The sequence below is a fragment of the Leopardus geoffroyi genome, chromosome C3, assembly GCF_018350155.1.
Source record: "Leopardus geoffroyi isolate Oge1 chromosome C3, O.geoffroyi_Oge1_pat1.0, whole genome shotgun sequence".
Classification (NCBI taxonomy): domain Eukaryota; kingdom Metazoa; phylum Chordata; class Mammalia; order Carnivora; family Felidae; genus Leopardus; species Leopardus geoffroyi.
The window spans coordinates 6,348,298-6,369,742 of record NC_059338.1 but is presented as its reverse complement, the minus strand read 5'-3'; the positions used below and the strand labels follow the sequence as shown (position 1 = coordinate 6,369,742).

General features: G+C 48.7%; 1 protein-coding gene and 1 long non-coding RNA gene across 5 annotated transcripts in view; one reads left to right on the top strand and one right to left on the bottom strand.

The window, feature by feature from the left end:
• Window positions 1-5,269, bottom strand: part of LOC123586948 (carboxyl-terminal PDZ ligand of neuronal nitric oxide synthase protein) — a 284,322-nt gene extending 279,053 nt beyond the window's left edge. For 2 of the 4 annotated variants that reach the window (XM_045456594.1, XM_045456597.1), the window contains exon 1: window positions 5,025-5,267. In XM_045456594.1, coding sequence (XP_045312550.1) covers window positions 5,025-5,129 — 105 coding nt within the window. In that variant the 5' untranslated portion in view covers window positions 5,130-5,267. Of the gene's footprint in view, window positions 1-5,024 lie in introns of all 4 variants that reach the window. The other 2 variants (XM_045456603.1, XM_045456596.1) reach the window with 2 other exon arrangements.
• Window positions 5,270-5,745: 476 nt separating this feature from the next.
• On the top strand, window positions 5,746-7,174 carry LOC123586950. Its single transcript, XR_006707030.1, has 2 exons — window positions 5,746-5,960; window positions 6,927-7,174. It is a non-coding gene; the product is annotated as an uncharacterized LOC123586950 (long non-coding RNA).
• Window positions 7,175-21,445: the final 14,271 nt, after the last annotated feature.

The following is a 21,445-nucleotide window of genomic DNA, read 5'->3' as shown; positions in this document are numbered from 1 at the left end:
GCCATCGATTCGTGAAATGTATGGCCAGGTAGAAATAGACTTGCCCATCAGATCCCCAACGCCAGCTGTGGAAGAACACCCTGGGACACCTTGACGCATAAAAAAAAAAAAGGCATCATTTCAGAGCAGCGCTGTATCTTTGAGACTTACTGCCCCCCAAAAGTGGTCGGAGAAGATAACAACGGGAGGGGCGACCAGCTGCCTCCATCCGTAGAGCATGGGACTCCTGATCTTGGGGCAGTGCGTTCAAGCCCCATCTTGGAGGCCAACTTAGTTTAAAAAAAAAAAAAAAAAAAGATAACAATCAGTTTGAAAGCATCTGGACAAATACACAAGAAGGTGAAATAAGCCATGATGGTATCCGTGTATACAGCAGGCCCTGCATCTGGATCCCCGCTGGTCCAGAACCCTAGAAAAACAGGACCCTGGAGGCAGAGTTCACACACCCAGGATCTAGTGAAGTCGATGGGAGCCTTTGCCACGCTGCAGGCTCAAGTGTGAGTCAGAACACCCCTTTTATGGCGAGCCAATAACGTTATGTCCTAATCTGGAAGCCCTCCCAACAGCATGCTGTTCAGGGTTACCGGCATCTCTAAAATCCGCATCATGGAAAACACCAGCCAGTGAAGCCATTTAGCAAGGAGGGAAGGAAATAGGGCCACAGAATTGAGTTCAGATTTGACCAAGAGCTCCCAAACTGCAAAATCACTCCTCAGGGTGACAATATATACCTACTGCTTTCAGACTTTCTACAACTGGACATTGCTTGCACTTGACAAAGGATTTATTATTGCTGGCTATGTAGGTTCCCGATGCTGGGGAAGGGGGCTATATACAGAAGCAGGAGACAAGGTCCTCAACACTCAGAACACTGGAGAAGGTGTATGCAGAGGGAAAAGAACACAAAATTTTGTGGCAGACCATGACCCAAAGACAGCTTCGGCAATCTCTCCCGCCCCATGGGCACCCCTGCGATGTGACCTTAATACCCCCCCAAGAATGAAGTGCATTTCTCCCCTTGAATCTGAGCCAGCCTATGGCCTGATTTGACCAACAGAATACAGAAACGACCCTCTGTAACTTTGGAGGCCCGTCCTTAAGAGCTTCTACCTTCACCGCTTGGAACAATGTCTCTTGGAAGCCAGCTGCCAAATACAAGCACCATCAGGCTGTGAGGACATCCAAGCTACCCACTGGAGAGAACCATCACATGGAGGACCAGCCATGTGAGTGATACCTTCTAGGACCTTCCAGCCCAGCCCAGCCATGAAGCCAAATGAGTGAGCCAGTCAACATAAGAACGGCCCAGCCAAGTCCTGCCTGAATTCCTGGCCCACCAATCATGAGCCAATTAAACAGATACTGTTTTAAGCCACTGAGTTTTCAGGTAGTTTGTCAAGTGGCAACAGATTCCTGAAACTAACTTGAAGCCAGGAAACTAGGCCAGAGTCCTGGTTCCCGTTCGCATCTAGCCAGGTGACCCTGGGTCAATGACTTCCCCCTGGACTGCAATTTCCTCATCTGTAAGATGAGAAGGTTGTTGCAGATGCACTGAAGTGCTATCCAGTTGTGACCACGGGGGAGGCCATCAGTGCTGTGGATCTAGAGGGGCAACTACTTCAGCATCAGAAGGAACTGTGGACCAGGAGACAAAAGTACTGGATGGTTAACAGAGGGGATAGCTACATGGCTCATAGTAAGTGCTCACTAAATACCAGCTCTAATCATATTGTCTTAGCAGTTCTGTGACTATAGACAAGTTAATCCCTCTGATCCCCAATTTTTTTTTTCATTTGAGAAATGGAGATAAAAACCAATGTTTCTGTTTCTACGTGAAGAAAACTCTTTGTATGGGAAAGTCCCATGCAAATCAAAAATCACCTACAAATGGAAGGCATAACTATGTTAGTAACACTTGTATTGTTCTTTGTGCCAAAACCATTAGCAGTCTCCTCCTCGCCCAGCAAGGGGAGAGAGTCAGGAGATGCCACTGGCCCCCAGGAAGACACCCCGGGAAAGGGAGAGGCTGGTACAGAAGGGCCATACAAGCATTCAAGCCGAGTGAGATTTTTACCACCCACCCACCAGCAATGATCAATGGGCGAGGCACCCATGCTGAACACGGAACACAGGTGATCCCTCAGGAGCCACTAACAGTCCATGGGGACATCTGGAAACAGCCCAGCACTAAAAATTTAAGTAATTCCTACATCAGAGTCCAAGAGGCCAGCAGCCTGAGGATGCCCCACCAGTGAGCTGTGAATGAGGCCACTGCCCGGCATAGAGTGAACACTCCATAAAAATGACTAAATAAGCAATACCTTTGGGAGTCTGAAGCCAAAGTTCCCAGGTTGAAATGCTGGCTTTGCCATCCACAGCTGTGTGCACCAAAGCAGGCAACAACCTCCCTGAGCCTAGATCCTCATTCATAAGACATGAGGAGACCCACCTCTAGGGAAGGGGTAAGAATTACACGATTCAGCTTAATAATTAAATGCACGATGTTGTTTGTAAGTGCCCAGACCCTCTGACTCCCAGACGCCCTTCAACCCCAGCCGCAACCTTTCAAATCTCTGCAGAACCCTGAAAATGAGCGGCATCCATCCAAACAGTCACTTCACCCAGTGTTGATTCTGAAAAGCTGCCAGCCCTTGGGACAGAAAGACATGGGCTCATTTTCCAAGGGTATCTGACAAGGCAGCAAGAATACATTTACATTTTACAGCCTGTGATTTTCCAAAACAAGAGACGAATGTGGTGTGGATTTAACCCTGAAATCCCAGGGACCACGCAGGCCCACAGACACTGCTCTGGTGGGAGGCGGAAACCAACCAGAGGCGGCGCTAGCCCATGGGACAGAAAAGCTTCCGCTTCCAACTCTACTCGGGTCTAGACTGACGGGGTCTGACGGTACTGGCGTCCAGCGTCAGTTACAAAGGGCTGGGGGTTAAGACCCAGCTCTGAGCCCCGCCCTCGCTCCTCTACCTTGCAGAACTCAGAGCAGGCCTCCTCGGTCCCCTAGGTCTCAGGTCCGCATTGGGAACACCGCCTGGACCAACTGTGAAACCCCCTCTAATCAAGCACCACTGCGTGTGAACCCAGGGAAGTTGCTAACGATCGGCACTACGTCATGCAGCCCCCAGGCGTTCGCTTAGGAAAAAAAAAAAAAAAAAAAAACTGCATATGGGGAAAGTGAAGGTAAGATCCAGCAAGCTGGAGGCCAGCCTCAAGCCCCATGCTTCTCAAAGTCTGGTCCCAGTCACTTGCATTAAATCACCTGTAGCAAATTAGACTTGGGAGGGGGGTGGCAAGAATCAGACTTTTCAGTCCCCTCACCTGGTGATTCTTACGCATACCGGGTTCTGAGACCCAGTTGGGACCAAAGGCAGAGACTGAGAAAAGAATAAAAAGGATTTACTTTATGTACTTGTTTATTTATGTTGAATAAAAAGGTTTTTAGAACACTTTAATTCTGATCCCCGTTCTTGCCCTCATTCTTGTGGAGCACTGGTGAGCCACACAAGGCGAAGCCAATTCGCCAGTTTCAGTACATCCAAGAAAACTGAGTGATGACCGTGATGAAAATTTCATACTTTAACATGAAAAACTTGCTCACCAAAGCAACAGGCCTCGACGAAAATTAACCCAAACACCCCATCTTAGACCAACCAGGTCTATTCCGGGAGAAGCAAGATAAGATCTCGGCCACAGCCCCACTCTGGTCCCAGCCATACCCAGCAGTTCAGCTGTGCAACCCACCGCAGGGTTTGACGGGGGGTGGGGGGCAGGGGGTGTCCTAGCGCTAGCAAATATGGCTGGGAGAAGGTTCTTCGGGGGGATAAAAAAAAAAAAAGGTTAAGATTCACCAAGTCACACAACTCCAGGAGAAGGAAAAAAATCTAAAGATAACTGACTGCATGGGGCGCCTCTCAGACACTCCAAAGATGTTTCACAAATTGAAGGAAAAAGCCACCTGACAGAGTCATCCTTGCCGGAAATCACACCCTGCATCCACGAAGTCATCAAGGAAAAAAAGAGAACGAAGAGTAAAACTGCCTCCACATCGGAAGTACTGTCTTTTCAAAACCAGCAAGAACCTAAAAAACAACCCACTCAGAGGGGCAGTACTTTCCGTCACTCATCAGTGGCAGGCACACTGAGAAACCCTGGACCTTTGGGGGCGGGCGGCAGAAAGAAAGAGCAGAAGCGATGGGCAGCGGGAGCCCCAGCTGGGATCGCAGAAACCAGAACGCCTCACCCCGGGGAAGTGCATCCCAGGGGGCCAGCCTTTATCCCGCACCTACTGGTCCAGTCCCGAGGCTTGCGCCCCGCCCCCTCCCCGAAGGACGGACCTGCTGGGGCTCCGGCCTCGGCCCTGAAAATTCCAGTCATCCCCGCTAAATTCTTGAGCAGCGGTTCCCTGCTGGCTGCTGAAACTTAACATTACGCCACAAAACTAGCAAATGGGCAGCTTTCACCCCTCCCCCCTTCAATGACTGGCACTTGCAAAGGAGTCGTGGCAAATCAAGCATTTAAGAAGTGACTGACACTTGGACCCGGTTACCTGGAATTTAAAAAAAAAAAAAAAAAAAAAAAAAAAAAAACCACTCCGGTATTATTTTCCTCGATCAGGAAGCAGGCGTTCCCCTTTAAAAGACCTTCCTGAAAACACCTCTCCCAAGGGATCCCAGCAGGTAAATAACACCAGAGCTTCCCTAAAGCGATTCTAAAGAACCAGGGGACCTGGCAGCGCTCCCCCGCCGGCTTCTCCTCCGCGGAAGGAGGGATCGGCAAGTCGAGCAGTCCCGGGAGGTGAGGATGGGGGAGTCTGCAGGTGGGAGGAGGGGGCGAAGCCATACCGCCCAAACTTCGCAGCTGCTCTGTAGCAGTTCTGGGCAGGAGCCCGGGGAATTCAGTCCCGAGAAGGGAAGTCACCTCCCTAACATTAAGGCCCCCCGCCAGCCCCGCGTCCGCTCGGACGTGCCCCCTCCCGGGCAGCGCCCCCTCCCCCCGGGACCCCTCACCTTGGCCTCGAAGCAGATGCCGTGCTGGAAGGCGTCTTCGTTGTGCAAGGGGATCCGCAGGTCGTGCCCATCGTCCACAAGGTTGTACTTGGTTTTGCTGGGCATGGTGACCCGCGGTGGACCGGCTCCTCCAGAGGCGGCAGCGGGAAGGGGCCGGCCAGACCGGGCAGGGGAGCGGAGGGGAGGGGCGCGCGGCGGCCGCGGGAGCCGGGACCCGAGCGGCGCCGAGGGCCGGGCGGCAGCGGGCGGCGCGGCTGCGGGCGGCGCTGTGGCCGCGCGATTTCTGCGGGCGAGGAGGGCGGCGGCGGCGGCGGGAGCGGGCGAGAGGCGGCGGGCCGGGGGAGGGGAGCGGTGGGCGCGCGGCCCGAAGCGGGACCCGGCGCGGCGGCTGCCCCGGACGAGGAAGAAAAGGCGGCGGCGGCGGCGGCGGCGGCGGTGGCGGCGGAGCGGGGTGCCTGTCACGGAGACGCCGGATCGGCAGCCAGCGAGCGGCTCCTCCTGCGGGGCGGGCCCGGGCCGGCTCCTCCCGCGGGCGCCCAGGCCCCGCCCCGCGCCCGCCCCGCGCCGCCCGCCCGCCCGCCCGCCGAGCAGGTGAAAGTCCTCGGGAGCGCCGCGCCTGCCCTGCCCGGCCCGCGAGCCCTGCGGCCCGGCCCGCGAGCTGCGCCCTGCTCCCGAGCGCGCTGCTGTTTTTACGGTCATGTTCGGGGCCGGGCTGCTGAGGGTTAGACGCGGTAGCAGCGCCTTGGATGTTTTGTTTTTGTTTTTTGGAGGGGGGGAGGGGCGGTGTTTACGGTCGTGTGTTTATGTTCTACCAGGAAGGCCCCAGTCCTGGCCCACATCTGTGCAAATCGTGAATTCGGAGAGTTCCCTTTCCCTGGAGAATCAAGACTGTGCTCACTGGGGGCCCATCGCAGGCGCCTTTTCTTCCTTTGAGCGGTGATTTGTGACTTCTGTCATACAGTCTTGGGGGCGGGGGGGTGGGGGGGGAGTGCCTTTTAGAATGGTTGTAATATTAAAAAGCCATCAGCCCGTGGAAATGGGGTAGGCCACAAAAGGAATACTAAAGACAAGAGAATCCTCAACGTTTTTGTTTTTCTTAATTAAACCTTCTGTAACTGGGTATGGATAAGGTGAACTTCCAAGTTCTTTCTTTTTTAAAAAAAAAAAAAAAAAAAAACATTTATTTATTTTTGAGTCAGAGAGCACGAGCTGGAGAGGGGCGGAGAGAGAGAGGGAGACACAGAATCCCAAGCAGGCTCCAGGCTCTGAGCTGTCAGCACAGAGCCGGATGTGGGGCTCACAACTCATGAACAGCAAGATCATGATCTGAGCCAAAGTTGGGTGCTCAACCGCTCAATGGACTGAGCCCCCCAGGCGCCCCGCCCCCCAAGTTATTTCTGACTGTTCTTTCCACTTTGGCAAATACTTCAGTCTATTTGCCTGTTGTTAAGAAGAGACCCATTTACTTCTTTCCTTTACATCAAGTGCTTCTGCTATGCGCAATGTGCAAATGAGGGGGTCATAGGATTATCTGTGAAGCATTATAGGTCGTGGTCCATGAGCTATGATCACCGTGCCTTCAAATTATTACCTCCCAAAAGCTGGTGCCAAAGCCAGTCCAGCCTGAGATCACTGAGACCAAATGGTCAGCTCCTCTGTAGGAGGAGGAATGATGGTTGAACTCATCATCTTAAACCTGCTTTTGGTGCCCTGTAGACACATCCGCCCGAGACAACTCCCAAACCAAACAACACTGATTGTCATAGAGGCAAGGCTGGGAATCACCACAAAGCAACACAATGTGGCTTGCAAAAGGCATAGCTTCCTAGACGATTTCCATGATAAATTTATATAAGAGAATGCATTACTGCCATAATTGTATTTCTCATTTTTGTCTCCTAGTGCTAAAGTACAATTGTCCTTTCCTATATGTTGCCTGCTTCCAATCTGCTGAAATTCCTGGCCAAGATACAGCATCTTCTGAGATATCCCCTTAAATAAAGGCAAACTGATGACTAGAACAAATTCATCACCTACTTTATGCTGTATAGACTTTACTACAGACATAAATATTAGTAAGAGCCAAAAATCATTTGCACTGAGGAAATGCACCACTAACATTTTTATAAATACAGAACATGAGAATCTAATCGGGCATGTCTGACTCTTTGAATGTCATGGTGGTTTTAACATGCATCGTAATGTGCTCTCTAAAAGCTGGCATCAGAACTCGACCACTTCAAGGCAAGACCCTAAGCAACTACCTCACTTACATCTCCTTTTCCCTCCTGAATTTAAAGTCTTTTGACTCCAAAGGGCCTTCTTTCTAGATTTACTTGGGTCCCATTGGACTGGCTGAATTTTTGGAATTTCCTGTCTAACTCTGTAACACATTGTAGACCAGACACAAAAAAGCTGAAGCCCCAAAGATATTTCAGGGTCTACTACAGTGACCACTACATAGTAGGTAGACCTCTAGTAGTTATGTATGGAATCAATCACTGTGGCTAATATGCATTGAGCTTTTTCTATGTGTCAGGCATTATTCTTAGAGCTTTACGTGTATTATCTCATTTAATATTTAAAACACTCCTAAGGTTCATCCCATTTATGAAGAAACTGAGGCACAGAGAGGTTATGAACGTACCCAAGGTCACACACTTAGAAAGGAAAGGAGCCAGAATTTAAATCCTATGTCACATGGTGTTTCCATCATGGCCTGGATTGCCATGAAAGTCTTCTTTATTGTAAATGAGACGCCCGTCAAATTCAGGGTCCGCGTTTTATTTAGATGTGTATTGTTGCTAAGCTGTATTCGGTCCATTTCAGTTAGAAGAAATGGTCCAAACAGGAGAGGCCTGTTCTCTGTTTTGGCCTCCATTTAACACGTCAGAGCCACACAGGCATGAAAACACCCTTCTTCCAGAAACAATGGGCGTCCAAAGTAAATTTCCTTATTTTTTAGCAGTGATTTCAATCTTGTTTTTGCACCTTTAAACATCATTGAATTTCCCACAGCATTTCGAAATCTATTTTTTAAATGAATCAAGCTTTATCACTCTCCATATCCTTCTGTATTTAAAAACTGCTTAACACAATTTTAATCTGAAGTACATTTAATTAAGATGTAAATTGCTTAAGCGTATAATACTTGCTATGTTAAATTTTATTAAAACTTTGTTTAAAAGTGTTTTTAAAAATTCCTAAATCCCTTTAGAAGTGGAAGTTACTAGGGGGTCCTCTAATTCAGCTCCTCTGTTGGAAAGACGAAAAAAACAGAAACCCAGGGAGATGAAGTAGTTTGCCTAGTCCTCCCTGTAAGCTACAGCTCCTACCTCAGTAATCTTTTCATCACACAATGATGGGTTATAAGTAAACTGACAGCAAACTGTAACACATATTTGGAACTGAGAAAATTGATTTGCTTTTGGTCGTAAAATATCTGCTTTACAATGCATTTCCTGTGCATTGTCTCACTTGGCCATACGGGATAAGTATGATCAGTATACCCATTTTACAGATGAGGAAACTGAGGCTGAGAGAGGGAAGGGTAGGTCATAGAGCAATAGGTCCTGGGAATCCTTCTGTGAGTTTAACCAACAAAGAATAAAGATTGTATCAGCTTGCCTAATACTGCTCAGATGCATACCTGAATAGAACTCATCAAATCTTTGCATAAATAATATAAAATATTAAGAACACAGAATGATTTCCTCCTACTAGGTAACACTTAGCTTCAAAAGGTTGATTCTTTTTTCATGCTATTGTTTTTAACCCGACAGTGTCTCCTGGGGCATAGAGAACTAGAAATCATTAGCCCCCCCTTCTTTTTTCCTCAACTGATAAGGAAGGTTTTATTCAAGGCTATTGCAATAGGGGAGAGAACTCAGAACTCACGGTTCAGAACTCAATCTGAGCTCAAATCTACTGAAACAAAGGACTGGAGAGTTGTTTTTTTGTTGTGGTTTGGTTTTTTTTTTGTTGTTGTTGTTTTTGTTTTTACTTTATAGAGTAGTGAATTTATTCCTGATAAATAGCAAATGAAAGTTTCGCATAAAGAACTTGCAAAGATACCTAGGGTGGGCCTACAATGTATACATGATAAAATAATCTCAGCATAAGATTTTCAAGCTGGAAAAGCCATTACTTGAAGATCCTTTTAGTCTCTTATTTGATAGCAGAGAAACGGAGACCCATATTGCCTAAGATGTCAGTTAATGAGTGGCAAAGGCAGGCTGAGAGACCTGGTTTTAAAAAAAAAAAAATATCTGGGGGGCGCCTGGGTGGCTCAGTTGGTTAAGCGTCCGACTTCAGCTCAGGTCATGATCTCGCGGTCCGTGAGTTCGAGCCCCACGTCGGGCTCTGGGCTGACGGCTCAGAGCCTGGAGCCTGCTTCGGATTCTGTGTCTCCCTCTCTCTCTGACCCTCCCCTGTTCGTGCTCTGTCTCTCTCTGTCTCAAAAATAAATAAACGTTACAAAAAATTTTTTAAATAAAAAAATATCTGGTCCAGTGTTCTATCTGTCACACTGTGCTATCTATCAATCACCTGCTCATCAGGCCATTTTAAGCTGGATTTTTTTTAAGTTAATTTATTTTGAAAGAGACAGAGACGGTGCAAGTGGGGGAGGGGCAGAAAGAGAGGGAGAGACAGAGAATCCCAAGTGAGCTTGACACAGGACTCAAACTCATGAAACCGTGAGATCATGACCTGAGCCAAAACCAAGAGTCAGACGCTTAACCAACTGGGTCACTCAGGCGTCCTAATCATCAGCCCGTTTTAAAAGGTGACAGTAAAAATATTAAGTAATTTTTCTGCCAAAAAATAATCCTTCTATCACTAATGGTGTCTAATCCAATGGTTTATTATGATCTTTTATTACATAAGCATTAATTTGGGTTGTTTGCCCTATAAAAAAGCTTACCCTACAAGGTATCACATTTTCTGATGCTGGCCTGCATCATCTTTCGCCCTTAATTGAAACTGACTCCTGTGACCTAGGCCCCTATACCAAGGGCAGGTCACATTTCCCATTTATTTCTTTTAAAGGCAAGCCTCTCTGTGCACACAATTATGTATATTACGTTTTTATAAATTAAGTACTCTTTCAAATCGACTTCCACGAGGAGGCTGGTGCTGGTGCCTTCCCCGCCCCCCCCCCCCCCCCCCCCGCAAGAGGAACACGGTGGGAAGACACGATTAGCAAGGAGCCTACACCCCCGCCCCCCACCCCCACCCCCACCTTCTGGCCTTCTCCAGCACTTTCCCCCCCATCTCCCTGGACCCGAGAGGCAAGAAACAAACCGTATTGAAGGTTTGAGACATTCTGGGAGGTTCTGGAAGAGGCCTAACTGCCTTCTTTCTCTTGGAACACTTGTGGAATGAGATCTGGAGAAAGGAGCAGGGCCTACTGAATTTTGACTCCAAGGGCGTGAGGGCTGAGTGCTGTGCTGGGTCTGCCCGTCCTTTCTCATGGAGATTCTTCTAAGCTCTCCCTGACTATGGGACCATTGCTTGCTTTTTGAATTCAGATTCAAGTTAACAGCCTTGTTTCTTGGCCCTGCCTAGTATCTCAGGAGAGAAATATTTATTAATGCCACACCTTGTCGCCACAAAGCCTTTTGATCAAAGGCAATAAAATCATATTTAACAAAATCTAACAAAAGTTTCTATGGGCGGAGAGGCGGGAGGTAATGGGTTTAAGGGCAGGAGGTAATGGGTGATCTAAGCTTAGGAGAGGCGTCGTCTCTAAGGGTCATGGCAGGGAAGGGAAGGCTTCAGGAAGATGAGGCTTGAGCCCGGTCTGAAATAGGGAAAGAATTCAAGAACACAGTAGAAGGAGCGCAGAAGACGTGGAGACTGGGTCTGCAGTGACACTGATCTACAAAGGGTCTTCCGGAGTCAGTGAGGAGACAAGCTCCCCGGAGGGAGAATCCTGCAAGATGGATGGAGCCGAGAGCGCCGCTGGGGGTGACGCAGGCAAGCAGAGGCTGGGGGCAGCGCGCAGGCGCCTTCCACACGCAGGCTTCCAGGATTGCGCTCCTCCCCCGTGGGAAACATCTGAACTGGGATGGGACCCCGGGTGCTAATTCAGAAAGAGCACCCCCCGGCCCGCCCTTCAGAAAAGGAAAAGAAAACGTATGTTCCCTGACCCTTTTATTTGAGCTACAATTGAAAAAAATGGCGCTAAAGCAGATGATTGGATTTTTCCAGATCGCAGGAGTGAGTTCTTCCGCACCCAGAAATAAAAGGAAAACAGAGCGGCAACCGGTCACCCCTCAGTGTGGCGCCTCCAAAGTACTTCCGCGCGGCTCACTTCCAGATGCTTCCTAATCCTTCCATTCCACTTGGGCGTTGGGCCTTGTCACTGGGTGGCATTGAGTATTCCGTAGGGTCCTCTGCTTGGTTCCGCGTGGTCTATTCCTTTGTCTTGGTGTTCCTTGATGGCAAGGAGAATTTTCTACTCCGCTCAAAGTTGGTTTTAGGCCTTTCACCATCATTCCTCCAAACTTAGATCCCTGCTCCTAACTCTGGGACTATTTTCCTTCGTTATCTATTTAAAACAACAAAGTAAGCCCAGCTGTTCAAATTGGAGCTTATCTGTTCCACTAAATCTACTCTGTCGCTGTAATCGATCTTGGTTCCTCTTTATAAAACCCACATTCTTAAGATAAGAAACCATTGGGCGGGGGAGCCCTGACCATTGGGGAAGAGTATGGAAACACTTGGAAATGCAATGTAAGTAAATAAATGTTTTTAAAATGTTTGGTTATGTTTGTTTATTTTTGAGAGAGAGACAGACAGAGCACGAGAAGGGGAGGGACAGAGAGAGGGAGACACAGAATCCGAAGCAGGCTCCAGGCTCTGAGTTGTCAGCACAGAGCCCAAGCCCAACACAGGGCTCTAACCCACAAACCTGAGCCGAAGTCAGACGCTCAACCGACTAAGCCACCCAGGTGCCCCGATGTTAAGTAAATATTTTATTTTCAGAATCTCTTTGGAGGTGCAAAGCTGCTAAGCAGCTTTTATAACTGCTTACAAAAGTAAAGTTTCCTCCAGACCCCCGACTAGTGTGGTTTAAAAAAAAAAAAAAAAAAATGAAAAAGAAAGGAAAATACAGATGTGCAATGCACCCAGGTGTGTTTGGGCATTTAATTTTCCCTCCCAGGTCCCGGATCACCCACTTTGGGCTTTATGTCTTCTGAGAGCTCAGTCTCAGTTACCCTAGACTCTGATCCCCCTAACCGCCCCCCCCCCCCCGAACTTAATGTTGTCTTTTGAACCACATGTAAAGGGAGTGGCACAAGATGTTCTTTAAACATCGCAAGCGTTTCAGGATAAGTAGCATAATAAGGGTTGGGGACTTATCCGGGGACGGTGTTAGTGGTTCCCAGTTAGCGTTTCCCAGTCGTCAGCAACTGCCTCATTCCCTTAAAAGGTCTTGAAATCTCCTCTATAAATCCCTTGACATCACCAGCTGGCCCCCCTCCACACCACTCTGAACATTTTCCCTGAAACAGTGCTGGAGGGGCCTCAGAAATTTCCAGGTCTCTGAGCAGCCAGTCTCTGTGCCATTCCCTGGCCCAAGGTGGCCTCTGTAATTTGAGCTTTACATACATGATAACACTTTAACTGCAGCCAAGCTTAATTCAGAACAAATGTTCCTCGACTTCTTACCTCTCTAGAAAAGCTGCCCGTCTAATAGCTGGGACACCGACAGGGTGGGGGAGAAGGTGGGGGTGGGATGGGATTGCCTGACGCAGACCTGGTTGTCCACACCGCGTGCCGGGCACACTGCTGGTGCCCGGTCATCTGCCTCCTGTGGCCCGTGTCCATCTGTGAGACAGACACCATCACTGCCCACGGCGCTTCTAACACGCGTTTCGGGAAGTCCTTACAAAGCCTAACGGGGGAACGGACTATTCTAACGAGTCCCATTTTCTGGTTAGTGGGAAGTTACCATGGATATAGGATTTTACCAAGGACAAAAAGACTCTGATACAAAGCACATTTCTGAACAGATATTTGTACACCTGTGTTCCTAGCAGTATCAGTCACCGTAGCCCAAAGGCAGAGACAACCCCAGTGTCCATCAACAGATGAATGGGTGAGCAAAACGTGGTCGATACGTACAATGGATATTATTCGGCCTTAAAAGGAATGAAATTCGGACACGTGCTACGGTCAGCCAGTCACAAAAGGACAAATATGTGTGATTGCATTTACACAGTAGAGACAGGGAGTAGAATCGGGGTTACCAGGGGCTCAGGGGAGGGGTGCGGATGGGGACTCGTGGTCTAGTAGGTAGAGTTTCTGTTTGGGATGATGAAAAAGTTCTGGAGATGGCCAGTGGTGGTGCTGGTACACCAGTGGGAATGTGCTTAATGCCACTGAATCGTACATTTTATTTCGTAGTGGTAGTAATCTCCACACTCAATGTGGGGCTCAAACTCACGACTCCGAGATCAAGAGTCGCACGCTCTTCCGACTGAGCCAGCCAGGCGCCCCTGAATTGTACCTCTTAAGAGGGTTTTTAGGGGTGTCTGGGTAGCTCGGTGGGTTGAGCAACCGACTTCGGCTCAGGTCATGGTCTCACGGCTCCTGAGTTTGAGCCCCGCCATCGGGCTCTGTGCTGACAGCTCAGAGCCTGGAGCCGGCTTGGGATTCTGTGTCTCCCACTCTCTCTGTTCCTTCCTCACTTGCACTCTGTCTCTCTCAAAAATAAATAAACACCAAACAAATTTAATGGTTTTTAAAAAGCGCGTTCCTGAAGACGTTGTTAACACTTCCTTAAGGTATTTGGGTTTCTTGTGGAACTGCAGGGTCACTCCTGCGAGTATCCGTCATTGTTCTACTGATGAGCAGAAAAGTTCTGGTTAATCACTTGTTCTAACGGAACATGTACTCTGTGCGGTTTCAGGTTCCTCTGGAGACAATTTTTATGGTTATTTTCTTGGGAGTTTTGACAGATTTTAGAGCTTGAAGGATTAGATGAAAATGATTTCCATCTGAACATCGAGGGCAGGGAAAAAAGGCTTTTACATTTCCTGGCTGTTGGAGATGGATGTTGTTTCATTCAGTATGCATTTACTGAGTGCCTACTGTGTGCCGTTGTGAGACACATCACTTATTCAACAGACATTTTTTTTTGAAGTTTATTTATTTTAAGAGAGAGAGAGAGAGAAAGTGGGGAAGGGCAGAGAGAGAGAGACAAAATCCCAAGCAGGTTCTGTGCTGTCAGCACCAAGCCCTACATGGGGCTCAAACTCATAAACCGTGAGATCACGACCTGAGCCAAGATCAAGATTCGGATGCTTAACCAACTCAACCACCCAGGCGCCCCTCAACAGACATTGTTGGTCGCTAACTGTGGGTGCTGTGAACAGTTCTGATCAGCAGAAGGAAATAGATCAAATGATTCCTCTTCTGTGGCCCCGGGTTGGCTCAATCAGTAGAGCATGTGACTCTTGATCTCAGGGTCACGAGTTCAAGCCCCACATTTGGTGTGGAGCCTAATTAGGGGGAAAGAAAAAAAGGTTTCCACTTCTCGAAGAACTCACTTTGACCTATCAAGGAGTTAACGGAGTAAGAGAAGTCACTTTGTATGGCAGCCAGGGGCGCGTCGTGGTGGAAGGTGGGAGGCGACGTAGGGAAAGCTTTGTGGGGGGGCAATATTTCAGGCTGGCATTGGAGGACTGTAGTACGTCCATGGGCAAGAGCAGAAAAGGGCATTCCAGGCAGAGGAAATGGCCAGACTCTCGCTGTCACTGGGTATACTTGAGGCAGCAGTGCCCCTCCCCCATCCTCCTCTGCAGGTGATGCATTGTGGGATTCCCCCGAGACGCCTCTGTGGTCAGCCGGGGAACCCTGTTCAATCGTCCGCAGAGCTCTGCTCTCCCTTCCCAAATTAACTCGAGGGGCTTGGCCCTTTGAGAGGGGGATGAGCAGAACTTGGCAAGACCTGTGTGAGCTCAGACCTCCTTCCTCTGGTTCTGCATTATCGGGCCAGAAAATGATGGGGTCCCCACAAAGGGCATTTTCCTCCCGTTTAAGCCAATAAGAGGAAAAAGGGATAGAAAACGTGGTTGTGTATTTAAAGGTCACAATTACTTACAGAAAAGAAAGACAACGTCACGCTCTGGAGCAGAGAACGAAACCGAGCTTGTCCGTGGGCCTGTCTTACCCATTTGTGTGCACACACATCCACACACGTCCGTGATTTCAGGGACAAGAAGCAACCATACCGGGGTGCCTGGGGGGGGGGGGGGCACAGACGGTTAAGCACGTGACTCTTGATTTTGGCTCAGGTCATGATCTCACGGTTCGCGAGTTCGAGCCCCGCATCGAGCTCTGTGCTGACAGTGCGGAGCCTGATTGGGATTCTCTTTCCCCCTCTCTCTTTGCCCCTCCCGTGCTCGTTCTCTCTCTCTCTCTGTCTCTCTCTCAGTAAATAAATATTGAGAAAAAAAAGGACTCAGCACTCTGTTCTGTACTCACCGACACCCCACACCGCAACGTGAAAGGATAGAATCCTTCCACTTCACGAGACAAATCCCCCAGCAGCAATGACACGCTGACCTCCACGAGTCACACTCTGGGAGTGTGTGTTTTCTTGACGTCTGCTCCTGCGGAGGGAAGCCGGGCGCCCCAGGCCCAGGAGGGAAGGGAAGAGTACACAGAATGACCGTTGTGGCAGGCTGCTAGGTGCCCAGCGCTGACCTTATCTAATTCTCACGCAACCCTGGAGAGTGGGGACCACAGACTCTTGGAACTGAAGACTTCAAACTCAATGCCTGTCTGTTCCACACTCCACACGGCATCCGGGTGTGGGAAAAGATGTAAGAAGAGGCTCCAGAGGCAAACTTGTCCCGGTGTACAAGTTTGCCCAAAGTTGACCTGATGCACGTGTATATGTGTGTACAAGAACACAAACACACACACACACACACACGCAGAGTTGTGACAAAGGCTCAGGAGTACAGGCCCATCTGTCATACAGAGGTTTTTTTGTTTTGTTTTGTTTTGTTTTGTTTTAATATTTCTTTTTCTTCTTTTTTTTTTTTTAAAGTAAGCTCATGTCCAACATGGGGCTTGAACTCACCACCCGGAGATCAAGAGTCGTGTGCACTCCTGACGAGCCAGCCAGGTGCCCCCACGTGCCTGAGTTTCAATCCCAGCCCATTGTTCACGAGCTCTAACTTTGGTAAGATAATTCATTAGACTCCCTGTGCCTTAGTTGACCCATCTTTGAAATGGACGCAGTCACGGCAGGTATGATGTTTGAGACCTGCCTCAGAGTAACGTGGGATGAGAGAATTAGATGCGGATACAGATGAAACACGATGGGCCATGAGTCGATCATTGTTGAGGAGTTGGTAATTGTTCTACGTAAGGGCTCATTATATCTTCTGTCCACTTTTGTACATGTTTGGAACTTTCCATTTAAAAAAAGCTGTAAGCAGTATAATTCGCAAGAACCAAAAGGCGGAAACGACCCAAATGTGCATCAACAGATGAATGGATAAATAATATGTGAGTAAAATATTATCCGGTCCTAAAAAGGAAGGAAATTCTGATGCATGCCCCAACACGGATGAACCACGAGGAATTATGCTAAGTGAAATAAGTTGGTCACAAAAGGGCGAGTATTATGTGACTCTGCTTATAAACAGTACCTGGAATAGGCAAATTTATAGAGACAGAAAGTCGAATAGAGAGTGTAGGGGCTGGGAGGAGAGGGGGATGGAGAATTACAGGGGTCTATTTGATGAAAGACTTCCGGAGTCCGGTAGTGGTGATGGTCATACCACCCTGTGAATGTACAACTTCATGCCATTGAGTTGTACACTTTAAAATGGTTGAGGAGCGTCCGGATGGCTCAATCTGTTAAGCACCCGACTCTTGATTTCAGCTCAGGTCATGATCTCACAGTCGTGAGATCAAGCCCCGCAGGGACCCTGCTTGGGATTCTCTCTCCCACTCTCTCTCTCTGCCCCTCCCCCACTTGCGTGCAAGCACACTCTCTCTCTCTCAAAAGAAATGGATAAACATTTAAAATAAATAAGGGGTGCCTGGGTGGCTCAGTCAGTTGAGCGTCCGACTTCGGCTCAGGTCATGAACTCACGGTTCGTGGGCTCAAGCCCCGCGTCGGGCTCTGTGCCGACAGCTCGGAGCCTGGAGTCTGCTTCAGAGTCTGTGTCTCCCTCTCTCTCTCTGCCCCTCCCCCGCTCATTCTCTCTCTGTCTCTCAAGGATAAATAAATGAATATTAAAAAAAAAAATTAGATGATTGTTTTAGCATGCCCTCCTCACGGTTTGCCAAGCCCTTTTGTTTCTATTGCCTCATTGAATCCTCATGAGACCCCGTGGAGGAAGGTGCGTGTACCGCTCCCATGGTGCAGGTAAGGAAACTAAGGCAAAGGAGGTTATAGGGTTTCCTGGAGAGCACATACGCATGGGGCATGAGCATAAGCACAGAACCAGGTCTAGAGGGTGAGCCCCCCACGCCTTACCACACGCCCCCTATGCATTCCTTCTGTTTAGTCCTTGACTCCCATACTCCACTGTCAACCCATCTGCCTTTATGAGAGGGACTTTGTGGAAAGGGGCATATTTGCAAAGCCAAGACCAAAGACAAGGTCCTTGCCATCCTCATGGCTCCTCGGGAAGAGTGATGAACTCTTCTGTCTCTAAGCCATCTTCCCCAGACTTCTGTCTTACTTGACTGAGCCACGTCCCGTGTGGCATCCCTAGAAAACAAGTAGTGAAGTGTCTGATGTTGCCCCAGCAGAGGGATAACGTGGTTCTCCAACATTCAGAACATCCTCTCTATCGTCCGCATTTCCCACCGAGTGTCTTTAGGGGCCTCTGCCACACCCTGGACTCTACGTCTGACCTACGTTCAAGCACTGCTTGGGACAGCTAATTACACCCCATCGGCTGGCCGCCATGTTCTCTCTGCTCAGAAGCTAGGTTCTGCCACCCCAGAGGGCTCTGCCTCAATCAGAGTTGCCCTTTCTCTCCTCACAGCCAACACTCCCTGTCTATGCTCATTCTTTCTTCCATCCGTTGATTCACTCATTCATTTATTCGGGAAAAATGCTACATACGTGCCTTATCACACAGAACTCAGGAGTGGAAATGAATTGTCAAGGAAAGCTCATTGGTACCTCAGAATACCATGGACACCACTACCCACATTGCAACGGGGCTGGTGAGTGGTACTGACCACCCCCCCCCACCCCGGGCAGGCCTGGGTCATACTGTGCCTCTTACCTGTTCCTCCATACACAGCAAGGCAGCTGGGGATGGTTACAAAAAAGTTATTTAATCTTTGTCCAGGTTCTGCTCCCAGCATTGGCTGGGATCCCAGATGAGGGACACCTTGTGAAATTTCCACCCCCAGTTTATCTCCCGAGCCTCATTTCCCTATGTTGTCATTCACAGTTCTGACGTCACCGCCATTCCCAGCCGCCTTGCCATTCTCGCTCCCAGTCAGGGAGGCCAAGACAGGGACGTGTTCAAAGGTTTTAGGAAATCAGAATCTATACTGTTCTATCATTTCCCATTTTTCCTTATTATTTAGAGCAATTTAAAACACTGAAGGAAGACACTTTTGGGGCTGGCTCCTTCTACCCCCATCCTTTTAAGACAGGAGGAAACTGACGCCCAGAGAAGGTAAGTGACTTTTGAAAAGACACACAGCTAGCTGATTGCATGGCGGGAGCTAGAACTCGGGCTTCTGGGTCCTTCCGTGACCCCAGTAATTTAGCTATTATCTATCTGCCATGCAGAACTCTGCAGGGCTATGCCTGTGGCAGGACTATCCCGGCAGGCCAAACACTGACTGCTCACAGGTCACACGGCTGATGGCCCCCTGGCTCCCCAGAACCTGTCTGCTTTCTAAGGGCCGGTCTCTGTACGGTAAAGCAGTCTCTGGTGCCCTCAAGGGGCAGAATCGAGTAGTGGAGAATTACTCACACGACAGGATCTGGAGGCCGTCTGAGAAATAAAACCCTCTGATTCACCTCCACCCCAATTTTACAGAATGTGTTGGAATCACCTTTTCATTTCAAAGATCATGAAACATGTTTAAAACCATCAAAATATGTTTGAAACACAAATTGCCCCCAAACACCTTTAAAAGCATTGACCAGGGACGCCTGGGTGGCTCAGGCAGGAGTCCAACTCTTGATTGTGGCTCAGACCATCATCTCATGGTTTGTGAGTTCGAGCCCCGCATCCGGCTCTGTGCTGGCGGTGAGGAGCCTGCTTGGGATTCTCTCTCTCTACCCGCCTCTGTCTCCCTACCCTCCTGGTGCTCTGTCTCTATCTCTAAATAAATAAGTAAATAAACGTTAAAAAAAAAAAAAAAAAAGCCTAGACCTGATCCCTGTTTTTTTAATTTTTAATGTTTTTGACAAAGAGACAGAGCATGAGTGGGGAAGGGGCAGAAAGAGAGGGAGACACGGAATCCGAAGCAGGCTCCAGACTCTGTGCTAACAGCTCAGAGGGGCTCAAACTCGCAAGCCCAGAGATCATGATCTGAGCTGCAGTCGGATCCTTAACCACCTGAGCCACTCAGACACCCCCAGATTCAGTGACTTTAAAATCTTGGTTTTCTTTTTCATGTTTATTTTTGAGAAAGAGACTTAGCATGAGTGGGGGAGGAGCGGAGAGGGAGGAGACACAGAATCCGAAGCAGGCTCCAGGCTCCAAACTGTCAGCACAGAGCCCGACACAGGGCTCAAACTCACATACCTGGAGATCATGACCTGAGCCAAAGTTGGAAGCTTAACCGACTGAGCCAGCCAGACGCTCTCGATGATATAGTTTACATTAAGGGACAATTCAGTGTTAATCGTTATATCCCAAACAGACTGCTTCTGTTTTGGATATAACAATTAATGCTTCTCTCCTCAATCAAAAAAATAGATACAAATATTGCCCAAGGCTAAAATCCTGCCCAAGCAGGCCCTTTGGGTGGACCTGGGAAAGAGGAGGAGGGGAAGGGTCAGTCCAAGGGCTGTATGGTGAGCTCTGTAGAATGAACCAACTAACTAGTGAGAAACGGGCCCCCTAGAAGTAAGGGGGATCCTACAGTATGCACCCACTCCCTTCCCCGGAGCTTTATACCAAAAAGAGGGGCCAGAAGAGATACCGAAGTCACTGAATCATCACTCTCCATGCCTAGCTCTGGCTACGGACCTGTGGATTCTAAAATTCTCGCTGAACGTGTGCAAGACTGATCCCAGAACCTAGTGGGGACTGACCTGTAAGTAGGGACTGAGTTAGCTCTAAGTATAAGGGGTTGAGAAGCAAGAGCTCAGTGGACATTACATGACCATCGCCAGAGAGTACAGTAAGAAGCAAGCACCCTGTGTGGTTGGTGGTGTTTAAACTAAGATTAAACTGTCCTTCGGGGGCGCCTGGGTGGCTCAGTTGGTTAAGCAGCTCACGGCATGATCTCATGGTTCTTGGGTTCAAGCCCTGCATCGGTCTCTGTGCTGACAGCTCAGAACCTGAATCTTGCTTTCGATTCTGCGTCCCACCCCCCTCTTTCTGCCCCTCCCTTGCTTGCCCTCTGTTTCTCTCTCTCTCTCAAAAATAAATAAACATTAAAAAAAAAAAAAGAACTGTCCTCCAGGCTGATGATCTAAACTTAGTGCATGTAAGTATCATCCTGGGAGTAGGGAGGAGAATGTGTCAAAATGCAAAGTCCCAGGGCCCCAACTAGAAGGGTGATTTGGGGTAAGACCAGAAATCTGCATTTTTAATCAGCATGACTAAGTATTTCTCTGGTATGTGCTGGGGACTTAGCTGAAAACAACTGTCAGCTAAGAGGCTACAGTTTGGTGGATTTGACAGAAATAAAAAAGATTTCCATCACCCTCCAAGAAAAATTAAAACCTTTTTTTAAGGAAAATATTCACGTCACTCGGTATACTCTTATCATAGAGCTTTCAAAAGTTGAATATGTATGTTTCATTTGTTGGCAATGCACATTTTAAATTTTAAAGCAGGGATCCCATTTTTATACGTTTGACTTTTTGTCTCAAGAAAGCGAAATGTTGGGGCGCCTGGGGGGCTCAGTCAGTTGAGTCTGACTGCAGCTCAGGTCATGATCTCACGGTTCGTGGGTTCGAGCCCCGCGTTGGGCTCTGTGCTGACAGCCCAGATCCTGGAGCCTGCTTCGGATTCTGCGTCTCCCTCTCTCTCTCTGCCCCTCCCCTGCTCACACTCTGTCTCTCTGTCTCTCTGTCTCTCTGTCTCTCAAAAATACACATTAAAAAAATTACTTAAAAAAAAAAAAGACTGTGTTGAGTCGCTCATTTAGGTGCAGATGGGTGGAGTCCCTGGGGGTAAAGGTCTCCCGGGTGGCAGGGGAGTCACAGGTCCTTTAGGAAACAGGTGGTAGCATTT